This window comes from Ranitomeya variabilis, chromosome 5, assembly GCF_051348905.1.
Source record: "Ranitomeya variabilis isolate aRanVar5 chromosome 5, aRanVar5.hap1, whole genome shotgun sequence".
NCBI classification, from domain to species: Eukaryota; Metazoa; Chordata; class Amphibia; order Anura; family Dendrobatidae; genus Ranitomeya; species Ranitomeya variabilis.
Window position 1 is genome coordinate 286,935,944 of NC_135236.1, and position 21,376 is coordinate 286,957,319.

At 46.2% G+C, this 21,376-nt stretch overlaps 1 protein-coding gene across 4 annotated transcripts in view; it reads right to left on the bottom strand.

Annotated features, from left to right (window-relative positions):
- Nucleotides 1-21,376, bottom strand: part of TMEM209 (transmembrane protein 209) — a 107,285-nt gene that overhangs the window by 77,722 nt on the left and 8,187 nt on the right. For 3 of the 4 annotated variants that reach the window (XM_077264431.1, XM_077264434.1, XM_077264432.1), the window contains exons 4-6: nt 16,949-17,080; nt 11,962-12,200; nt 796-1,000 (exon numbers count right to left, since the gene is read on the bottom strand). In XM_077264431.1, the coding sequence (XP_077120546.1) occupies nt 796-1,000; nt 11,962-12,200; nt 16,949-17,080 (576 nt within the window). The remainder of the gene's footprint in view (nt 1-795; nt 1,001-11,961; nt 12,201-16,948; nt 17,081-21,376) is intronic. The other variant, XM_077264433.1, reaches the window with a different exon arrangement.

Genomic DNA, 21,376 nt, shown 5'->3' on the forward strand with positions numbered 1-21,376 from the left:
AACCCTTTTAGAGATCATTTCATCATCAACATGCTTAACTGTTCACAATAACAGTAATTTTGACCAGGGGCGGCCAGACATACATGCCACTGTACTACTACAAACTAAAGTTGGAGTGTATGTATAAAAAGTGCCCCATAGTACAAGACTATGCTTAATTTTAAATAAACTCTTTATTAGGTCATACTATGTAGACAACAAGGACATTGTTTTGACATAGGGCACAGAATATACACACACTGATCATTCCATGAGATCTTAATTTCTAAGGCTTATACACTACCTGTACTATGGAAAAACGGAAGTTATGCTGAAAACTTTCTATTTCTACAGCAACAATTATATATATTTATTTATTACACACACTTCGCAATTTCAAGGGAACCTGTCAGCAGGATTGTGCACAGTAACCTACAGACAGTGTCAGGTCGGCGCCGTTATACTGATTACAAAGATATCTTGGGTGATAAAATCCATCTTGTGTTTGTTCTTTAATCTTTATGTTCAGTTTTGAGTTAATGATATACCCGTGCTCTGGGGAGGTCTGTGGGGGTCTTCATGTGGTGCTCTGATTAGGTATTCATAATGCAGACTGCTGACAGGTCACTGATCCCTTACAGACCTGAACCCTAGTTTGCATAATGAATATCTGTACATACTGTAATAAAAAAAAATAATAAAACCTTCTGCAGGCAGGCGCCAGCCGTGGCACCTGCGCAGCAGCATACTCATCTATAGGTTACTGTGCGCAATCCTACTGACAGGTTCCCTTTAAGTGCTTCAATAAGCTCATACCCAGCTGAGAACGCTGTTGCTTTTCTTCTTCACTGCGGATGAATGTATCCAGTAATTTTAGATCAGTCATGCAGTCATCCTTTCCAGCTGATGAACTATAAGCAAATGGTGATGAACGATACCGGGATCTCAAGCCACTGTTTTCCAGTGGACCAAGACTACTAGGGTATGCTGGTGACCCTGGTGAAGGGCTAAAGTTTTGCATCTGGAAGGAGACATAAAAATTGAAATATATTATCTATGGAGAGGAGAGAAAAGAAGGATTTTTGGTTCTTACCGTAAAATCTCTTTCTTGGAGCCTTCATTGGGGGACACAGATAACCATGGGTGTATGCTGCTGTCGCTAGGAGGCTGACACTATGCAAATAAAGAAAAAATAGCTCCTCCCCAGCAGTATACACCCTCCGACAGGCACCAGGCAACTCAGTTGGTGCAAAAGCAGTAGTAGGAACCAGTAATATTAAACTCAACCTATGTACCAACCCACAACAACGGCACGTTGGCCAACACGGTACAACTCAAGGGAGGGTGCTGTGTCCCCCAATGAAGGCTACAAGAAAGATTTTACGGTAAAAACCAAAAATCCCTCTTTCTTTCTCGCTTCATTGGGGGACACAGGTAACCATGTGACGTCCAAAAGCAGTCCCTAGGGCGGGATATACTGCAGAAAAAGAGGAGTTAGGTCGGCCGGTGAGAAACCACCGCCTGCAGTATCTTCCTACCCATGCTCGCGTCCGCAGAAGCCTGAGTATGCACCTTGTAGAATTTTACAAAGGTGTGAATGGATGACCACGTTGCGGCCTTGCAAACCTGCGAGGCCGAAGCTTGGTGACGAACTGCCCAGCAAGCTCCCACTGCCTGGGTAGTGAGCCTTCACCCCCGAAGGAGGCCTTTTGTCGTGGACACGGTATGCCTCCAGAACCGCCGAACGGATCCAACGAGCAATTGTGGACTTGGAGGCGGGGAGCCCCTTTCGACGACCTTCCGAGACGATGAACAGAGGATCGGCCTGACGAAAGGAAGCAGTTCTGGAAAGATAAATCCGGATAGCCCTGACCACATCCAACTTGTGAAGGGATTTCTCCAAGGGATGAACCGGGGAAGGGCACAAGGAAGGGAGGACAATGTCCTCATTGATGTGAAAGGCTGAGACGACCTTCGGTAAGAAGGAAGGAACCGGTCTAAGAACCACCTTGTCCTGGTGCAGGACTAGAAAGGGAGAACGACAGGATAATGCCGCCAGCTCCGACACTCTTCTAATGGAGGTGATGGCGACCAAGACAGCTACCTTCCAAGATAGAAGCAAGAAGGAAATGTCCTGAATTGGTTCAAAGGGCGCACGCTGGAGGACGTCTAACACAAGGTTGAGATCCCAAGCCTCGACAGGAGGATGATAAAGGGGAGCTATATGAGTGACCCCCTGAATAAAGGTCTCTTTAGGGAGGCTAGGTCTCTTTGAAAAAGGATGGACAGAGCGGAAATCTGACCCTTCAAAGTGCTAAGGGAAAGTCCTGAATCGAGACCCGCTTGAAGGAAACTGAGAAGGGATGGAAGGGAAAAAGTCATAGGAAACAGACTGTTGTCCTCGCACCATTGGAAAAAGGCCTTCCAACATCTGTGATAGATACGCGAGGAAGCCGGTTTTCTCGCTCTTATCATAGTCTGGATGACGCTGTGAGAAAAGCCTGCATCCTTCAGGACCGTGGCCTCAACAGCCATACCATTAAATTCAGAGACCGAGAATTCGGGTGGAAGAGGGGCCCCTGCGAAAGAAGATCCGGTAGTCTCCATGGAACGTCCGATAGCATGTTCACTAGTTCCGCATACCAGGCCCTGCGAGGCCAATCTGGAGCTACCAAGAGCACGGGGCCCCTTCCGACTTGATCTTTTTGACGACCCTCGGGATCAAGGGGAGGGGTGGGAACAGATAGGGCATCTGGAACTGGGCCCACGAGATCACGAGAGCGTCGCATCTGACGGCGATCGGGTCCCGAGATCTGGAAACGTACTGGGGAACCTTGTGGTTTGCTCGGGAGGCCATTAAGTCGACGTCTGGAAAGACACACCGCTGACAAACCTGGCTGAAGACTTGAGGGAAGGAGAGACCACTCACCCGCGATGATGCCTTGGCGACTTAGAAAGTCGGCTTCCCAATTGTCCACCCCTGGGATGTGGACGGCTGATAGAGAGGGGACGTGGCTCTCCGCCCAACGCAGAATCTTTGCCACTTCCGTCATAACCTGCCTGCTGCGAGTCCCTCCCTGATGGTTTATGTAAGCCACGGCTGTGGCGTTGTCCGACAATGCAGACAGGCTTTCCCGAGAGGAGAGATTCCCAGCGGATGAGGGCTAAGAAGATGGCTCTGATCTCCAAGAGGTTGATAGGAAGACGCTCCTCGAGCAGTCCAGCGGCCCTGGGCCATGAGGTGAAGAAAGACCGCTCCCCAACCCTGGAGGCTGGCGTCGGTGGTGATCACCTGCCAGCGGGGAGGGAGATATGACCTCCTGCGCAGAATGGAGGTGGACAGCGTCCACCAAGAGAGAGACTGCTTCACCTCGGAAGAAAGGCGAAACGGACGGTCCAGAGAAAGCGGGTTCCTGTCCCAGGCAGTCAGAAGGGCCAGCTGGAGGGGACGAGAGTGGAACTGAGCTTAGGGAACAGCTTCCATAGAAGTGACCATTTTCCCCAGAACCCTCATGGCGAGGCGGAGGGGCAGAGGGTTCGGGCCCTTTAGCGCTCTGACACCCCGACGAAGAGAAAGTAACTTCTCCTTGGGGAGGAAGACCTGAGCCCGAGAGGTGTCGAATTCCATGCCCAGGAACTCCAGACGTTGGGTTGGAATCAAGGAGGACTTCTGGTAGTTGATTATCCAGCCGAGGTGAATAAGAATGTCCAGTGTAAGCTGGAGGCTCTGGCTGCAATCCCGACGGGACAAACCCTTGATCAAGAGGTCGTCGAGGTATGGGATTACCAGAATCCCCTTTGAACGTAGAATGGCCATGACCGTTGCCATGACCTTCGTAAAGACCCTGGGAGCAGATGCCAGTCCGAAGGGGAGAGCCGTGAACTGGTAATGATGTTCTTGGATCGCGAACCGAAGAAACCTCTGATGCTGTACACAAATCGGAACGTGTAGGTACGCATCCCGAATGTCCACGGAACACAGAAACTCTCCGGGTTCCATGGACGCGACCACCGAGCGCAGTGATACCATTCTGAAGTGTCGAATCCGGAGATGGCGGTTTAACCTCTTGAGATCTAAAATTGGACGGAGAGAGCCGTCCTTAATTGGAACCACGAACAGGTTCGAGTAAAAGCCTGAAAACCGCTCATGACAAGGAACCGGAACTACGACTCCTGAGGCGAGGAGTGAATCGACGGCCTGGAGAAACCCTGGGAGATGGGAGGACTGTTTGGGAGGACGAGAGAGCAGAAAAAGACTTCCTGGGGAGCGAAGAAAATTCTATCTTGTAGCCTGAAGTGACGATCTCCCTGACCCAGGCGTCGTCGACTACCGATAGCAACACCTCTGAGAACAGAAGAAGCCGGCCTCCCACCCTGGAAGGATTTCCAGGTGGGGGCGACCCATCATTTATTAGCAAATCTGTGGCCCCGAGATCCGGATGGTTTTGAGGGGTGGCTCTTAGCTCTCCAGCGCGGGGGAGGCCTGAAAGAAGGCTTCCTCCGGTCTCCTTGTGAGGAAGAGCGGTCCTGATTGGGGTTTCCTGAGGAGGTAAAGGACCGAAAGGGACGAAAGGACTGGGAGCCCCTCCTGTTGAAGGAACGTTTAGGCTTGGACTGGGGTAAGGAGGTACTCTTACCACCCATAGCGTCCGAGATCATTTGATACAGCTGCGTGCCGAAGAGTCTAGAACCCTGGAAGGGCAGACCAGTGAGGGATTTTTTAGAAGCAGGATCTGCATTCCACGCTTTGAGCCAAAGGACACGGCGAATGGCCACAATGTTACTGTTAGCCCTAGCCGAGCAGGCCGCCGCATCAAGGGAGGCATTCATGAGATATTTACCTGCAAGAGCAATCTGAACCGCTAAATCAGACAGTTCCTCAGCAGGAGCAGAGGTCAAAATGCCTCTGCGCAGGGTTTTGGCCCAGGTTGACACAGCTTTCGCTACCCATGAAGAGGCGAAACTAGGACAGAAGGAGGCCCCAGAAGCGTCAAACGCCGATTTGGCTAAAGCTTCGATTTGTCTGTCCGTGAGGTCTTTAAGAGAAGCCGCGTCCAGAATAGACAAAACCGTCTGAGAAGATAGTCTGGACACAGGCGGGTCGACTTTAGGAGACTCGGACCATTTACTGACAAGGTCGGAGTGAAAAGGGTATAAAACGTCTAGCCGTTTCCTGCCAGGGAAACGCTTACCAGGGTTTTCCCAGTGTGTAGAGCTAGTGTTGTCAAACTCCTTGTAATTAGGAAAAACCCTACAGGGACGTTTAATCCGTTTAAATGCAACGGAGACGTCCTGAGAGCTTGCCTCGTCCTCCTTAAGATCAAGCATCTGAATAATAGCCGAAATAAGGCTATCGACCATATCCTGTGTTCCGGAAGTCTGATCTTCATCCGAGTCAGATTCCGACTGAGAGGTTACGTCAGACCCGAGGTCCGCCTGCGAGGAAGGGAAACGGGCAGATAGGGGTATCCCGGTGTGGTCCGGGGAACTGGAAGTGGATCTAGATAGGGTCCTTTTTCTGTCTCTTTTCTCAGGTCTGTCTCTGTGAGGGTCTTGGACAGGTGCGAGGGAATCGCCGTGAGGCGTTCGTGGCCCTGGTGGCATTAGAGAGAAGTGGGATACGTTCAAGTGCCTGGACCAGAGACAGACACCTTAGTCAGGTCTGACACTGATTGAGACATTGCAACAGCCCACTCCGGGGGAGGGGGGGGTGCACTCATCCTGAGACCTAGGAGCTTCCTGAGGGCCGGTCATGATAGGAGGAACGCAGGACGGGCAGAAAGGAGAAGGCTGACCTGAGGCCCACTTTTTCTTACAGTGAGCGCAGGCGTAGTGGATGACCGTAGTGGAAAAGGCTGGTGCGGGGTCGGACATAGGTAGAGGTATTACCTCGTACTGCAGGAGCGGGGAAGTACTACAGGGAGGAGTAGAGCCCGAGAGGGCAGTAACGCCAAGCCTACCGACAAAAAAGCAGCGACAGCGGCAGCCGCAGGAGTCTGTGTCCCCCAGGGATCCTCGTGTCCCACGCAATGCTACGGAGAAGGCAGCAGGAAGCGGAAGTCGGCCTGTGGAGCGCGGGAACAACGCGACGGAGGTGGGCGTGTCAAAGAGCAGAAGGGAGGAGAAACTCCCAAGAGAAAAAGACGCCCCCGAGAGTGCTGGACTCCGGAGAAAACATGCCCGCAGGGACACGGGGCAGGACAAAGACGCAGGGGGGCGTGGCAAGCCGGGCGCCGAAAGGCCGCCGGAGAAAGAGAATGGCGCGCGCACGCCTGAAAAATGGGCGCAAGTTTTGAAAGAAGAGAATGGGGGATAATGAAGGATGCCTGCCGCACTAGTGGCCGAAAGGATAAGATCGGCACTGATTGGTGCGGCGCGGGTTAACAGGTGCCACAATCCTGTTCACTAAATGACACCGCAGCAGAAGTGAGTCCTCCTGAGGCCAGTCTCACACGTCCAGACTGAGTACCACACAGACCGTGCAGGAGACAGCGCTACAGTAAGCGCTGTCCCCTGCTTTGGGTGCTGAAGCCGGAATTCATTCCTTCTTCCCAGCAGCGTTCGCTGGAGAGAAGGAATGAAAAATCATTGTTTTTTTTTTTGTGGTTAAAATAAAGTTCCCGGTAACCTCCCCCCTCCCACCCCCTGTGCGCCCGCCCGCTGGAAATAAAATACTCACCCAGCTCCCATAGGGGTGGAGCCGCATATTCATCACTGTAATGAGTGGTACCACGTGACCGCTCATACAGGACAAGCTGCGACGCTGAGAGGAAGCATCGAGGGAGCTGGGTGAGTATTTTAATGCCAGCAGGTGGGAGCACAGGGGGTGGGAGGCGGCAGGTGACAAAGATCTTTATTTTAAAACACAAAAATAATAAAAAAAAAAAAACTGATTTTTCATTCCTTCTTTCCAGCGAACGCTGCTGGGGAGAAGAAATGAATGGCGGCTTCAGCACCACACGCTGGGGGGACAGCGCTTACTGTAGCGCTGTCTCCTGCACGGCACACGGACAGCATCCGTGTGCGGTACGTGTTTACACGGACCCATTAAAGTCAATGATCCGTGCGCTCCCACGAACACTGACATGTCTCCGTGTTTTTCAAACGGACACACGGTCCATGAACACACGCTGACATGTGCAGAGACACATTGATTTTAATGTGTCTACGCGAGTCAGTGTCTCTGGTACGTGAGAAAACTGTCACCACACGTACCGGAGCCACTGACGTGTGAAATAGGCCTGAAAGATCGGGGGGCCGGTGCGTTGATTGAAGATCCCCTACCTGAGGACAAGGAATGCGTCAGGAGCCCTTGTTCGAGGAGAGGGTCCTGGGAATGAAGTCCTCCTTCCCGCGCCATGAGCTCCGGCGCAGAAGACGGCGTCAACCCCTAAACAGGGGGAGAGGGTCACTGGAAGTGACCGCCGTCTTCCTCTCAGCCCACTCCGAGGAGAGGGATGAGGAGGGGAAAAGGGCAAGGACTGGCCACCGAGATAAAGAGGTCACCCTGAACACCCGAAGGGGTGACAAGGGACGAAGTCCTGCCCAGCGGGTCCAAGAGGGTGCGATGAGGGTGAAACCACACTGCTCTCTCAGTCGCTCAAAGTGGGGTAAACAGGGTGAGAAAAACTGCACCCTGTTACCCTGAAGAAAGTATCTGAAAAAGAAAGGGGGAAATGATTAATAACACACAAATCCCTGTAAAAGAAATGCGGATCTGGTGTTAGATCCAGGTCCTCCTCCTACAGACACCAAGCAAAAATTGGGTTGCCTGGTGCCTGTCGGAGGGTGTATACTGCCAGGGAGGAGTTACTACTTCTTTATTTGCATAGTGTCAGCCTCCTAGCGACAGCAGCATACACCCATGGTTACCTGTGTCCCCCAATGAAGCGAGAAAGAAAAAAAAATAATGGAAAGAACTCTATTTTTTGACATTTCATGTAGCATCAACTTTGCAAGGCTATAAGTATAGAACAAAGTCCATTGCAGTTGACAACTATGTGGTGAGAACTTTTAACATTAAATGGCAGCACGGTGGTGCAGTGGTTAGCACTGCAGCCTTGCAGCGCTGTAGTCCTGGGTTCTAATCCCACCCAGGACAACATCTGCAAAGAGTTTGTATGTTCTCTCCGTATTTGCGTGGGTTTCCTCCGGGTACTCCGGTTTCCACCCACATTCCAAAGACATACTGATAGGGAATTTAGATTGTGAGCCCCATCGGGGACAGCGCTGCGCTGCGGAATATGTTAGCGCTATATAAAAAGATTATTATTATTATTATTATTAATAGCTTTCTTTGATCAAAGTTGTCAGGGTGTGAATGTGAATCACAGCCATACGCCAAATGGGAACTGGCATCAAAAGCTTATGGCAAAAGGCAAGAGGAAGTTATTACCATTATACTTTATATTTGAACCAAGCTTTACTATATCAGCTGACAAACCACCAGAGAGGTCAATTGCCAAATCAGATTTTTCTTGTACACTGTGGGTTGGATCAACATATTTATGGCATGTGCAAAAAGAAAAAAAAAAAAAAAAGAGCATGAACCGCACATCCCAAAATCATACGTTGATCTAAAGCTGGTTTAAGCTGGAGGAAGGTGAGTTGAAATGCTCCCTTCATTTTGGTGCTGGTGCTGTGTGGCGGCCATTGTTGCTGTGGCTTTGTGCTGGTGGGGGGCACGGTCTGGAGTCTTGGGGACTCAGTCTCGCAGTATGGGTGCTGTGGGGCAACAGGCCGTCCGCCCTGCTGGTGCATGGCCGCTGCGGCGGTGGTCGCCGCACGGCTCCGCTCCGTTAGGGCGTTAGGACCCACTACGAGGTTTGCCGTGAAGGGGCAGTGGGCTTCATACAGTCTGATCAGAATGTTAAACTGAAAACCTCATGTTCAGTATTTAAATTTTTGCTTAGCGGCTTCAGATCAACGTATGATTTTGGGATGTGCGGTTCATGCTCTTTTTTTTCTTTTTGCACATAGCATGTACTTGTCTCTTTTTTTGGACCAGCACGCCTCCCATTTGGCTCAGGTGATTTTAATTAGCAGGAGACTGCAAAGTAAGGGGTCTAGCCCATTTTGGCTCTCACTGAAGAGCTGGAGGAAGGTGAGTTGAAATGCTCCCTTCATTTTGGTGCTGGTGCTGTGTGGCGGCCATTGTTGCTGTGGCTTTGTGCTGGTGGGGGGCGCGGTCTGGAGTCTTGGGGACTCAGTCTCGCAGTATAGGTGCTGTGGGGCAACAGGCCGTCCGCCCTGCTGGTGCATGGCCGCTGCGGCGGTGGTCGCCGCACGGCTCCGCTCCGTTAGGGCGTTAGGACCCACTACGAGGTTTGCCGTGAAGGGGCAGTGGGCTTCATACAGTCTGATCAGAATGTTAAACTGAAAACCTCATGTTCAGTATTTAAATTTTTGCTTAGCGGCTTTAGATCAACGTATGATTTTGGGATGTGCGGTTCATGCTCTTTTTTTTCTTTTTGCACATATTTATGGCATGATTATGTGATTACAGCTGATCATTTTGCAAGCCCATGCTGAAGGTTATTTTTTACAGAATTCCAAAAGGTTTAGTGTTGCATTCCAGCACTCCATAAAAAAAATAACATAAATGTATTCTATTTTCATCAATTTTAAAAAACATTGTGCAAAGATAATAGTTTTCTTTCTTTCTCATGGCTAAAAACTGAGGATTCTTCAGCCAGGAATTGGAACTGTATTTGAAATGCATTGAAAGAACAACGAGCTCCCTAAATTTACATCTGCGTTGTTGAAAAATGTGAAGAATAAAGACAATTTATGAAAAGTGCTGGAATCTGACCGTGGAATCTTTTAGAATTATTGCAAGCATCGGCGTGGCCAGTGGGTTCTTGTGTATACAAGCAGTGAGCAGCATGGACAGGAGGTGGCAAGACTGTTTTATTTCTCTTTTCAAACTCTTTGACCTGCTGGTTAGGTATGCTGAGGGACTGTACAGCTACATTTAAGGTTAGCTGAACTTTGTTGCTACTTTACTATTTATTTCGTAGCAAAGTCAGGCCCCTTGTGTGTCACAACTGATGTGGAGAAATTATGTTAGCTACAAAAATGAGCCATCAGCCAGCCTCGACGCACACACCACTTACGTAGTATATGGTCACAGGCCAAAAAAAAAAAAAAAAAAAAATCTAAAAAAGAGGACCTGTTGTATTTGGGAAAAGCGCTTGTACATATCAGTGCATATTTCAGATCTGAATTGTAATAGGCTGCACATCCTTCTTTCACACGGGTTTTTGTACTTAGAAAGTTGCCCAACTTTTAATTTTACATGAAGCTGTGGAAAGGGAAGCATTCATGTACACATCCTAAAGGGAATCTGACAGTAGCATGCATGAACCATCCTAAGCCGTCTATGTGGACATGCAGGTCAATGGAAGCTGAATAAAATGTTACCTTGATATCTGCAATCCAATACCTTATTCCAGAAAAATCCATGGTTTTCTGGACAGCCCCTACTTAATCCCTATGTTTCCCTCCAGTAAAATAACACTTACACTCTCCGCCAAAGCTATTCCAGTGAAGTTTGTACTGGCTATTCCTGCAGCAAATTAGGGCTGCTTCACTGACCCGTTTCGGATGTAATTGACATCTGCAGGGTCAGATCTGTGGTTGCTATCTCACCTCTTCCAGATGTCAATTACGTAACAAGGAGTGTCAATGAAGTGACCAGTGATTAGGGATCAGGCGATCCCTGAGACCAATGTCACCAGTTTCAAGGTAGAGCCTGTGCAGACACCACTGAACGGTGCAGGAGGAGAGTATAGGTATTACTTTACTGGAAATTAACAAGGCAATTGAGAAGGGGTTGACCAAGTAGTGGACATTGCCTTTAAAATGTAAATGAGCTGTTAAGATCAATGGGCGGGACACAGATCTCTTGAGGATCTACTGCTAGAGCTCATTTTTAAATGAAAGGTGGTTGGAGGGGTAGAATAATCAGTGTGACACATAAATCAGGAGAGCAGACAATTAATACATATCTTAGAGCGGTAAAGCCCCCTTTCTATTTATAATAAGCTCTAGGGGCAGACTCAGGAAAAGGTGTCCCACCCATAGATCTTAACAGATCATTTATATATTAAGAAAAGCGCGGATCGCTCTGGAATAAGATAATGAATCGCAGATTTCAAGGAATTACTCAGCTTCCTATGAGGGTTGATCCTACTTACAGATTTCTTTTAAGGCTTGAAACTATTCAGGGTTATATCCAATTCACAAAAGTTCATAGTCTATGTATATAAAGGCTTTCTCTCATAGTGAGGCATGCCAAGTTTTTAGCCTCAGCCTTTTCCCCCCCTACAAACAAAACAACACCACTATTTCTAATCATTGACGGCAACACCACAAAATGGTAAAATGCCATTAGGCTGGATTTATACAGAAAGTTAATGAGAACTGGTCACCATGAAGTCTAATCTTCAGGCATCATGTTATAGAGCAGGGGGAGCAGAGTAGATTGATATAAAGTTTTGGGGGAAAATATTCAGTATAACCTGTTATCTAATCCTCCGCTGTTGCTAAGATTTTCAGTCCAGTGGGAGGCCCTATCAGTGACTGACAGCTTCCTTTCTCTAAATGTGCATACAGAGGTAGCTGTCTATCACGGATTGGAATGAGCCACGGGATCGAGAATTCAAGACAAAGCAGAGGATTAAAACCCAAGTTATACTGAATCTGTTTCCAACAAAACTATAGATGAATCTGCTCAGCTTCCCCTGCTCTATAACATGGTGACCACAGATTTGACATTTTCATAGTGACAGGTTCCTTTAAAGCACCATTTGTAAGCAGCACTATAAATACCCATGTGCTACTTTAAAGTATACTGTATAGTGATATATAATGTATAAAAGTGAGGAGTCGTGGTCATGATGTAGTATACCACTGTTCACGACTCATACTAAGCTTTTCACTAATAAAATATCATAAACTGGATTTAAGATTAAACATTACCTTGGTGTAACTACTGTTTGTAGAGTAGGGTACTGCTGTAGCAAAAGTACTGCCACTGCTTGGTAGCAGACCTTGCATTGGGGGGCTGTATCCGCTGATGAAGCTAGAGGAAAATTTGGGACTGGTGCTAGGTGAACGTGATGGACTGTAGCGCAGCACACTTTGGCCTTGTATACTTGGTGAAGGTGTGGATGCTGGTATTGCACTTTTAGTAATATCCTTTGGTGGAGTATGCACATCTGCAAATAAAATATTATATCAGTAGTGTAACAGAAGAATCTACACACACAAACACTAATTTTAAGCCACATGTAAAGTCTGTAGTGTAAAAAGAAAAAAATCTCACAAATGTTTTGTTCCACCTTAGAGCTGAAAGGTGGAAGTGCATGCTCAGATAACTACTCTACACTCAGTGTGCTGCGTCCCCTCTCTTCCACTTCTCAAACACTGACGGGAAGGGCTTGGATATTCTTAACTCAGAAGGAACTATACAATTACGAAACAAAAGAAACAAATTAAAAATAGCAAACTAGACCCCCAACAGCAATATGGTACCTCCCGAGCCAAAGCTCCCAATCTTTTATGCAAGCTGTGCAAAATTGCCACTGCTGTCCCACCAGGCAGTCATCAAGAACTCCATTCAGCATTTGTGACTGACAGACATAATGCAGCTGAGGGACCTGATGCACAGCTAGCTGCTCAGCACACATATGCAAGTTCACCCAGAGTCCATCATTTGTAAGCCTATCATTTCTGTTTTAAATGATGATAGGTACTACCTAATATGTAAAAGACATGTGGGGATCTAGGTCCTGAGAACAACACCGTTCGATCAAAAAGCTGCACTGCAGTGTGCGATAGAAAGTCTATGAAACTAGAGATGAGCGAACCCGAACTATAAAGTTCTTTGTTCATACCGGATACCCAGTTTCTATTGTTCAACTTCGAAAACGGACATCTCCTGGAAGTCCATTTTAGTCATGAAAAACCGAGCGAGGAGAAACATTTTCCAGCTCTAAAATTCGGGTCCCCATTGATTTCTACGGAGTTAGAGTCCTTCCAACGCAGTCATTTTTGTGGTCTCTGAAAAAAACATTAGGTCTCCAATGAAAGGGCGCTGTTGGTGGTTCACGTGCAGTCATATCTACAAATCATGGTTTCCAAACTGGCAGTCTGCATGCAGTGGGCAGAACATACACAGATTGAGAAGTTTAACCGATGACTTGTAGATGCAACCGCTGCCACTTTAAAATACGCCACAGCAGCTGCGGCCCTTGAATCGGTCGCCCCACCACACACACACCCACCCACCCACCCACCCAAGTTTGCAGAATCAACAGGCAACTCTGACACAAAAGCCTGATTAAAAAACTAAGTCTGGCTTCCAGAGTAGCTGAGCGGAGATAGAAAGGATCCCGCTTCAACAAGCACTTTATCACAGTCCCTCATCATCTACAAGTCCATACTCCAAAACAAGCATACTTATCTCTCATAACCCTAGACATCTATTCACTTGCAATTCTCTCTGCTGTCCCCAAGCAACTCCTCCCTCTCAGCTGAAGACTACGACTCATTCTTTAAGTAGAAGATTAACAAAAGTTATCCACTACTAGACAACTCCTTCTCATTCCCCACACTTGGCCCCCATAAAATAATAAAGCTTATACTCTCCTCCAGTGCCGACGCTGTTCTCACGGTGTCAGCACTTCGTCTCCAGAGCCTTTAGTGCTGTTGTGACATGTGATGCCGGGGGTCCCAATCAGCGCTGGTGTCATTGTCCACGCCTAATTGAGCAGGAAGAGTCTGAAATCAGCTGCAGCCCTCTTCATGTTTGATTTGTCCAAAGGTGGAGACCGTAACAACACCAGGGCCAATTGGACTCTGGTGTCACAACAACCGCACACAAGTCCTGGGAGAATGAGTACCGACATCGGCACGGGAGGTAACAATATGCCTTATTATTTCATAGGAGCCAAACATTTTGATCAAGAAAGGGTTTTCCTAGTAGTGGAAAACCCCCTTAAAAACAAGAGAAAGCTTTAGCCTAGAGTTGCAACAGTCCCTCATAACTACTCAGGCCTCTTCCTCCAAAACCAGATTCTTTTCCATTGCATCAGATAAACTTTTCTCTACTCTCCAGATCACATCTCACCCCTTGTGCATTTGACCGGATCCCATGCCACCTCATCCAAAACCTCACCACAGTCTTCCTTCCAACCCATCTCTTTAACCTATCACTATCAACTGATGTCTTCCCCTCATGCTTCAAACATGTCTTTGTTACATCCATCCTCAAAAAGCCTTCCCTTTACCCATCCTGTGTTTAGCTGCTGTCCCATATCACTTCTCCCCTATGCCTCATAACTACTGGAACAGCATGTCCATGTTGAACTGTCACTTCTCCTGCTCCCTCTCTCTGATCAGTTACAATCCGGCTTCTGACCGCATAATTCGACCGAAACTGCCCTAGCTTAAGTTGTCAATGACCTACTAATTGCAAAGCATCACTTCTCTGTCCTCCTCCTCCTTAACCCATCATCTGCCTTCGACACAGTGGACCCTACCCTCTTACTACAGATTCTCATCTCTTAGCATCACAGACTTGACCCCATCTTGGATCTCTTCATAATTAACAGACCGGAAATTCAGCGTTGTCCACTCACACACGACCTCCACATCTCTTCCCCTATCTGTCGGTGTCTCCTAATGTTCAGTTTTAGGACCCCTGCTCTTCTCCATATACAACTTCAGCTACTGACGGTTCAGAGTCCCACGGCTTTCAATGTCTCCATGCCGACGGCATTTACCTCTCTGGACCCGATATCACATCCTTACTAACCAGAATCGCACAATGTCTGTCTGCTATTTCATTCTTCTCAGTGGATTTCTAAAACTCAACATGGACAAAACAGAACTCATCATCTTTACCCCATCTCACTCAACCAAGCCAACAGACCTATCAGTCAAAGTCAATGGCTGCTCACACTCTCCAGTCTTTCAAGCTCATATCGTCGGGGGTAACCCTTGACTATTTTTTCATTCAAACCACATATCCAAGCTGTTTCCACCTCCTGCTGAAGCAAACTCAAAAAAAATATTCCCCAGTTACGAAAATCCTTAAATCAAGAATCTGCAAAAACACTAGGACATACCCTCATTATCTCCTGCCTTGATTAATGCCACCTCCTCTCTGGTCTCCCTTATATGACTCGCACCCCTCCAGTCTAACCTAAACTCTGGTGTCTGACTAATCCATTTGTCATACCGCTATTCCCCAGTCTCTCTTCTCTGCAATCCATTTACTGGCTCCCCAATGCCCAGAGACTCCAGTTTAAAACCCTGACCATGACATACAAAGCCATCCACAACCTGTCTCCTCCATACATCTGTAATGTCTCTCGGTACTTGCTTACACGCAACCTCCTATATCACAATATCTCCTTCTCTACTCCCCTATTATCTCCTCTTCCCACAATCGCATACAAGATTTCTCCCATGCATCCCCCCTACTCTAGATTTCTGTACCCCAACATATTAGACTCTCACCTACTGTGTAAACCTTCAAAAAGGAACCTGAAGACCTACCTCTTCTAGCAAGCCTACAACCTGCCGCAACCATCGTTCCACTATACCGTTGCATGACCAATTGTACCCTCAACTACTGTATCGTTACCCATCCCTTGTGGACTGAGCCCTCACTGGCAGGGTCCCCTCTCCTCCTGTACCTGTCAATCACTTGTATTGTTTCATGTTTATTGTACTTATTTTTTATGTATATCCCTTCACATGTAAAGTGCCATGGAATAAATAGCGCTACAATAATGTGATGCTATAGATCATGCAATATGCCCAGGTAAGGTTAAGAGGAAATACTTGGATGGGTGTAGACTGCAATATCCTTGTTATGCACCCACCCTGACGTGTGTTTGGGTTTACCTTTGTCAGGGGTGTTTATACGGTATAAGATTAGATCATGAACCTAGATTTATTTATACCAGTAACTTACTGTACTGGGACCTATTGAGCCCCTTTCTTGTATAAATTTATGTATATAACTTATGTTATAAGCCTCCTTGGTGCTATGTTGCAGACTCCCCGCATCTCTAGATCACATTATTTAATAATGGTCTCAATAAAAAGTTATTTTATCCCGGTTGTGACACCACAGTGTACTGTTTAGTAGGTCAAGGGACATGAGCTATTGCTCATACGAGCCTGTACGTTGACACTTGTGGTATGTTACTTTGTGGAATGCCTGATTAGGTACTGTATCAGCTCCGTGTTCCACACACTTTGAAGGACAAAAAAGCAGGTTAATTGAACAATTGAAAAATTAGGGATTACCTCCCCCAATCTTGTGGGAGAATGCCCTGAATGAGACCTGTGAAATATAAAAAGGGCTGTTCCTCTATCTACGGAGAAACTCTACAAGATCAGCGCAAGGGACCATTGCTCCAGCTGATAAAATGAAGATCTGCTACACTGCCCTCACAAAGACGTTTTGAAGAACCCTGGTTGAAACTGTACTATATGTTGTTGCCGGCTGGAGCTGGATACATGTGCTACAATGGTAGTATCCGTAGTCTGGAAGAGCATAGGCTGTGACTACAAACTATACAGACATGCGATACAAAAGCTATGGGCCAACTAAAAGTTTGAGTTAAGTGGGAAGACAGTGGTTATCTGCTGGTACGGGGGCAGTGGAACTACTGGCTCTGGGTTGGGATCTCCAAGACTGGGGGCATTGAATTCTGACCATCTACCCGGAGTTGATGTAACACCGTGAATGTAAGGAATAAAAATAGTTGCATTTTTAACTTGCCTAGGTAATTATTACAACCCGCAACCTCAGATTTTCACACTTTTTTCTTTTTACAACAAAAACAAACAAAACAAAATAAACTTTAAAAAAATACAAATTAAAAAAAGCATAAGGAAACTAAAAACCACACACTGTGGAGTCAATTTATGCACTGTAAATACTTACATGAATGTTGTACTCCAAGAAGTTTTTGTTGGGAAGGGCTTAGACTAAGATTTGGTGATGTCATGGTATATTTGAAATATCTCCAAAAATCAACCAACGCATTCAGACTAAACAATAAAGCAAATGCCAGTTCTGTTGAGAAACAAATTTATACGTAAAAAAAATTCCATATTCCGTTTATACACACTTCTGCAAGCTATCACATTAAAAAGCGGCAGCTATTTTTTAGTTTGTATGCAAATAATATTTTAACCCTATCTGGAAGTATAACTGGAGCAGTGGCTAGAGGGTGTAAATTGAGTTTTATTCTCCCTTCAGCCACTCGCTTCCAGTCATCGGGCAGTGCTGGTAACTGTTACAGTCACCAATCACTATGCATTGAGCATGCCGTAATCACTAATATTAGGACAATTATTCAGCTAATCAGTTACATACAAATTAGTATATCAAGAGTACATCACTAAAGATAAAGCAAAAAGATGTGAGCAAAGGGGAAATTAGTAATGTGCTAAAATATAACTTATTATTTCATTAAAAACCATGAGGTAAACGCATAATCTGGTCACACGAGATAGTCTTTAAATAGTAAGACTATCGACAAATGGCTTGTCACCTTATTAATGAATAGCCATCATAGAATTCATGAACTGCAACACAGGCTCTCCATTCATGTGCTGTGACAGTGACACAGCCTCAACACATGCAGCTGCAGCGCAGGACAGGTTATCAGCCGATGCGCTCCATGTATCCGGGTTCCCTCTGCACTACAGCTTGCCGAATAAGCAGGGACCCGATCAAATTCGCTCAATTCTATTAATAAGTAATATTTCCCAAATGTCTACTTTACATCAGCTTAATTTTTGAAACAACTTTTTTGTTAGGAAATTAGAAGGGTTAAAAGTTGACCAGTGAATTCTCATTTTTCCAACAAAATTCACAAGACCATTTTTTTTTGGGGACCACATCACATTTGAAGATACTTTGTAGGGCCTACAGTGGGTATGGAAAGTATTCATATCCCTTTAAATTTTTCACTGTTTCATTGCAGCCATTTGGCAAATTCAAAAAAGTTCATTTTTTTCTCATTAATGTACACACTGCACCCCATCTTGACCTTAAAAAAAAAAAAAAAAGGTAGTAATTTTTGCAAAATTTATTGAAAAAGAAAAACTGAAAAATCACATGGTCGTAAGTATTCAGACCCTTTGCTCAGTATTGAGTAGAAGCACCCTTTTGAGCTAGTACAGCCATGAGTCTTTATGATGCTACAAGTTTTTCACACCTGGATTTGGGGATCCTCTGCCATTCTCCCTTGCAGATCCTCTCCAGTTCCGTCAGGTTGGATGGAGAAAGTTGGTGGACAGCCAGTTTCAGGTCTCAACAGAGATACTCAATTGGGTTTAGATCATGGCTCTGGCTGGACCAGTCAAGAATGGGCACAGAGTTGTTCTGAAGCCACTCCCTTGTTATTTTAGCTGTGTGCCTAGGGTATCGTCTTGTTGGAAGGTGAACCATCGACAAAGTCTGAGGTCCAGAGCACTCTGGAAGAGGTTTTCATCCAGTATATCTTTGTACTTGGCCGCATTTATGTTTCCTTCAAGGAGAACCAGTCGTCCTGTCCCTGAAAAACACTTCAATAGCATGATGCTGCCATCACTGTTTGGATTGTATTGGGCAGGTGATGAGCATTGCCTGGTATACTCCACACATACCGCTTAGAATTATCACCAAAAAGGTCTATCTTCAGAGCAGAGAATCTTATTTCTCATAGTCTGGGAGTCCTTCATGAGCTTTTTAGCAAACTCTATGCGGGCTTTCATATGTCTTGCACTGAGAAGAGACTTCCATCTGGCCACTCTGCCATAAAGGCCCGACTGGTGGAGGGCTGCAGTGATAGTTGACTTTGTTGAACTTTCTCCCATCTCCCTACTGCATCTCTAGAGCTCAGGCACAGTGATCTTGGGGTTCTTCTTTACCTCTCTCACCAAGGCTCTTCTTCCATGATTGCTCAGTTTGGCTGGATGGCCATGTCTAGGAAGACTTCTGGTGGTCCCAAACTTCTTCCATTTAAGGATTATGGAGGCCACTGTGCTCTTAAGAACCTTGAGTACTGCAGAAATTCTGTTGTAACCTCGGCCAGATCTGTGCCTTGCCACAATTCCGTCTCTGAGCTCTTTGGCCCGTTCCTTTGACCTCATGATTCTCATTTGGTCTGACATGCGCTGTGAGGTCTTATATAGACAGGTGTGTGCCTTTCCAAATCAAATCCTATCAGTTTAATTAAACACAGCTGGACACCAATGAAGGAGTAGAACCACCTCAAGGAGGATCACAAGGAAATGGACAGCATGTGACAAATATGAGTGTCTGAGCAAAGGGTCTGAATACTTAAGACCATGTGATATTTCAGTTTTTCATTTTTATTAAATTTGCAAAAATTTCTACATTTCTGTTTTTTTCCCAGTCAAGATGGGGTGCAGAGTGTACATTAATGTGGAAAAAAATGAACTTACGAATTTACCAAATGGCTGTAATGAAAAAGTGAAAAAATTTAAAGGGGTCTGAATACTTTACATACCCACTGTATATCCCCGATCCACATTTTCCAACCAAAGGGCTCTTCTTGCTGTATTTGATAGCTCTTGCCGCTATTCGAACAGATTCTGCAGAAGCATCTGCTAGGAATTCTGTTGTCTTCTAAAGAGGCAATGAGGCCAGCAGGTCTTCTCTAGGGGTGCCACAACTGATATGAAAACGGAAATTTGGTGAAAATTCTCAAATTTCAAACTTTGAATTTTCATGCCCTTAAATCAGAGATATGTCACACAAAATAGTTAATACATAACATTTCCCACATGTCTACTTTACATCAGCACAATTTTGGAACCAACATTTTTTTGTTAGGACGTTATAAGGGTTAAAAGTTGACCAGTGATTTTTCATTTTCCCAACAAAATGTATAAAACCATTTTGTTTGTTTTTAGGGACCACATCACATTTTAAGTCACTTTGAGGGGTCTATATGATAGAAAATACCCAAAAGTGACACCATTCTAAATACTGCACCCCTCAAGGTGCTCAAAACCACATTCAATAAGTTTACTAACCCTTCATGTGCTTCACATGAATTTTTAGGAAAAATAACTTTTTTCACAAAAAAAGTGATTTCAGATCAAAGTTTTTTTTATTTTTACAAGGTTAACAGGAAAAAACAGACCCCAAAATTTGTTTTGTAATTTCTCCTGAGCATGCCGATACCCCATATGAGGGAGAAAACCAGCGTTTGGGCGCATGGCAGAGCTCGGAAGGGAAGGAGCGCCATTTGACCTTTTGAATGCAAAATTTGCTGGAACAATTGGCGGATGCCATGTCGCATTTGGAGAGTCCCTGATGTGCCTAAACAATGAAAATACCCCACAAGTGACACCATTTTTGAAACTAGACTCCTCAAGGAATGCATTTAGATGTGTTGTGAGAACCTTGAACCCCCAAGGTGCGTCACACAAGTTTATAACATTGAGCAGCAGCATCCCCATGTTGTTGAAACTGTCAGCTCTGCACTGACAGACTTGCTGATCACGCACTGCGCATGATCAGCATGTTTCCTAGCTCTGGTGACCTGGATGTCGTCATGACGACATCCGGTCACCATTGAAAAGATCGGGACCCCGCGTCACTCCACAGGGTCTCCGATCCAATGGCAGAGTGGCTGTCAACCCTCTGCCGGCACCCGGAATGCTGCGATCATGTTAGATCGCAGCATTTGAAGTTAAAGTGCCGGGAGCGGTCTTTGACAGCCCCTGGCACTTAGTGCTGTGTGAGCTGTCAGAATCAGCCGACACCCAGCGGCGATCACCTGCACACCACCCGTGTGCGCAGGCAATTGCGCAGACATAATAATCCGTCCGTGGTCAAATAGGCCCAGGTCACATGGAGAGATTATTAAGTTTGATGTCGGAAAGGGGTTAATGGGAAACACTATCTTCCTTTTTTTATCTTAATCCTCCGAACATTTCATCCTGGAATGAACGGGTCATTTTTTCCCTCTTCTACTCCCTTTGTATGCTTTAGGCCGGTTTCACACTTGCGTTTGGAGCAGCTGCGGACTTCCTCCGTGAAGCCCCGCCCTCCGCCGCTAGCTCCGCCTACTTCTGCATGCAGCCGGCATGCGGCCTGTATACCTACATTTAACATTAGGTACGCAGGTCGTGCGGCTGTATGCGGAAGCTGCCGCATGCGTCGTTTTGACTCTGCGGATAATAAAAAAAAAATGCTACAGGCTGCGTCCTACGCTGGCCGCCGCAGCGTCAAAACGACGCATGCGGCAGCCTCCGCATACAGCCGCACGACCTGCGTACCTAATGTTAAATATAGGTACACAGGCCGCATGCCGGCCGCATGCAGAAGTAGGCGGAGCTAGCGGCGGAG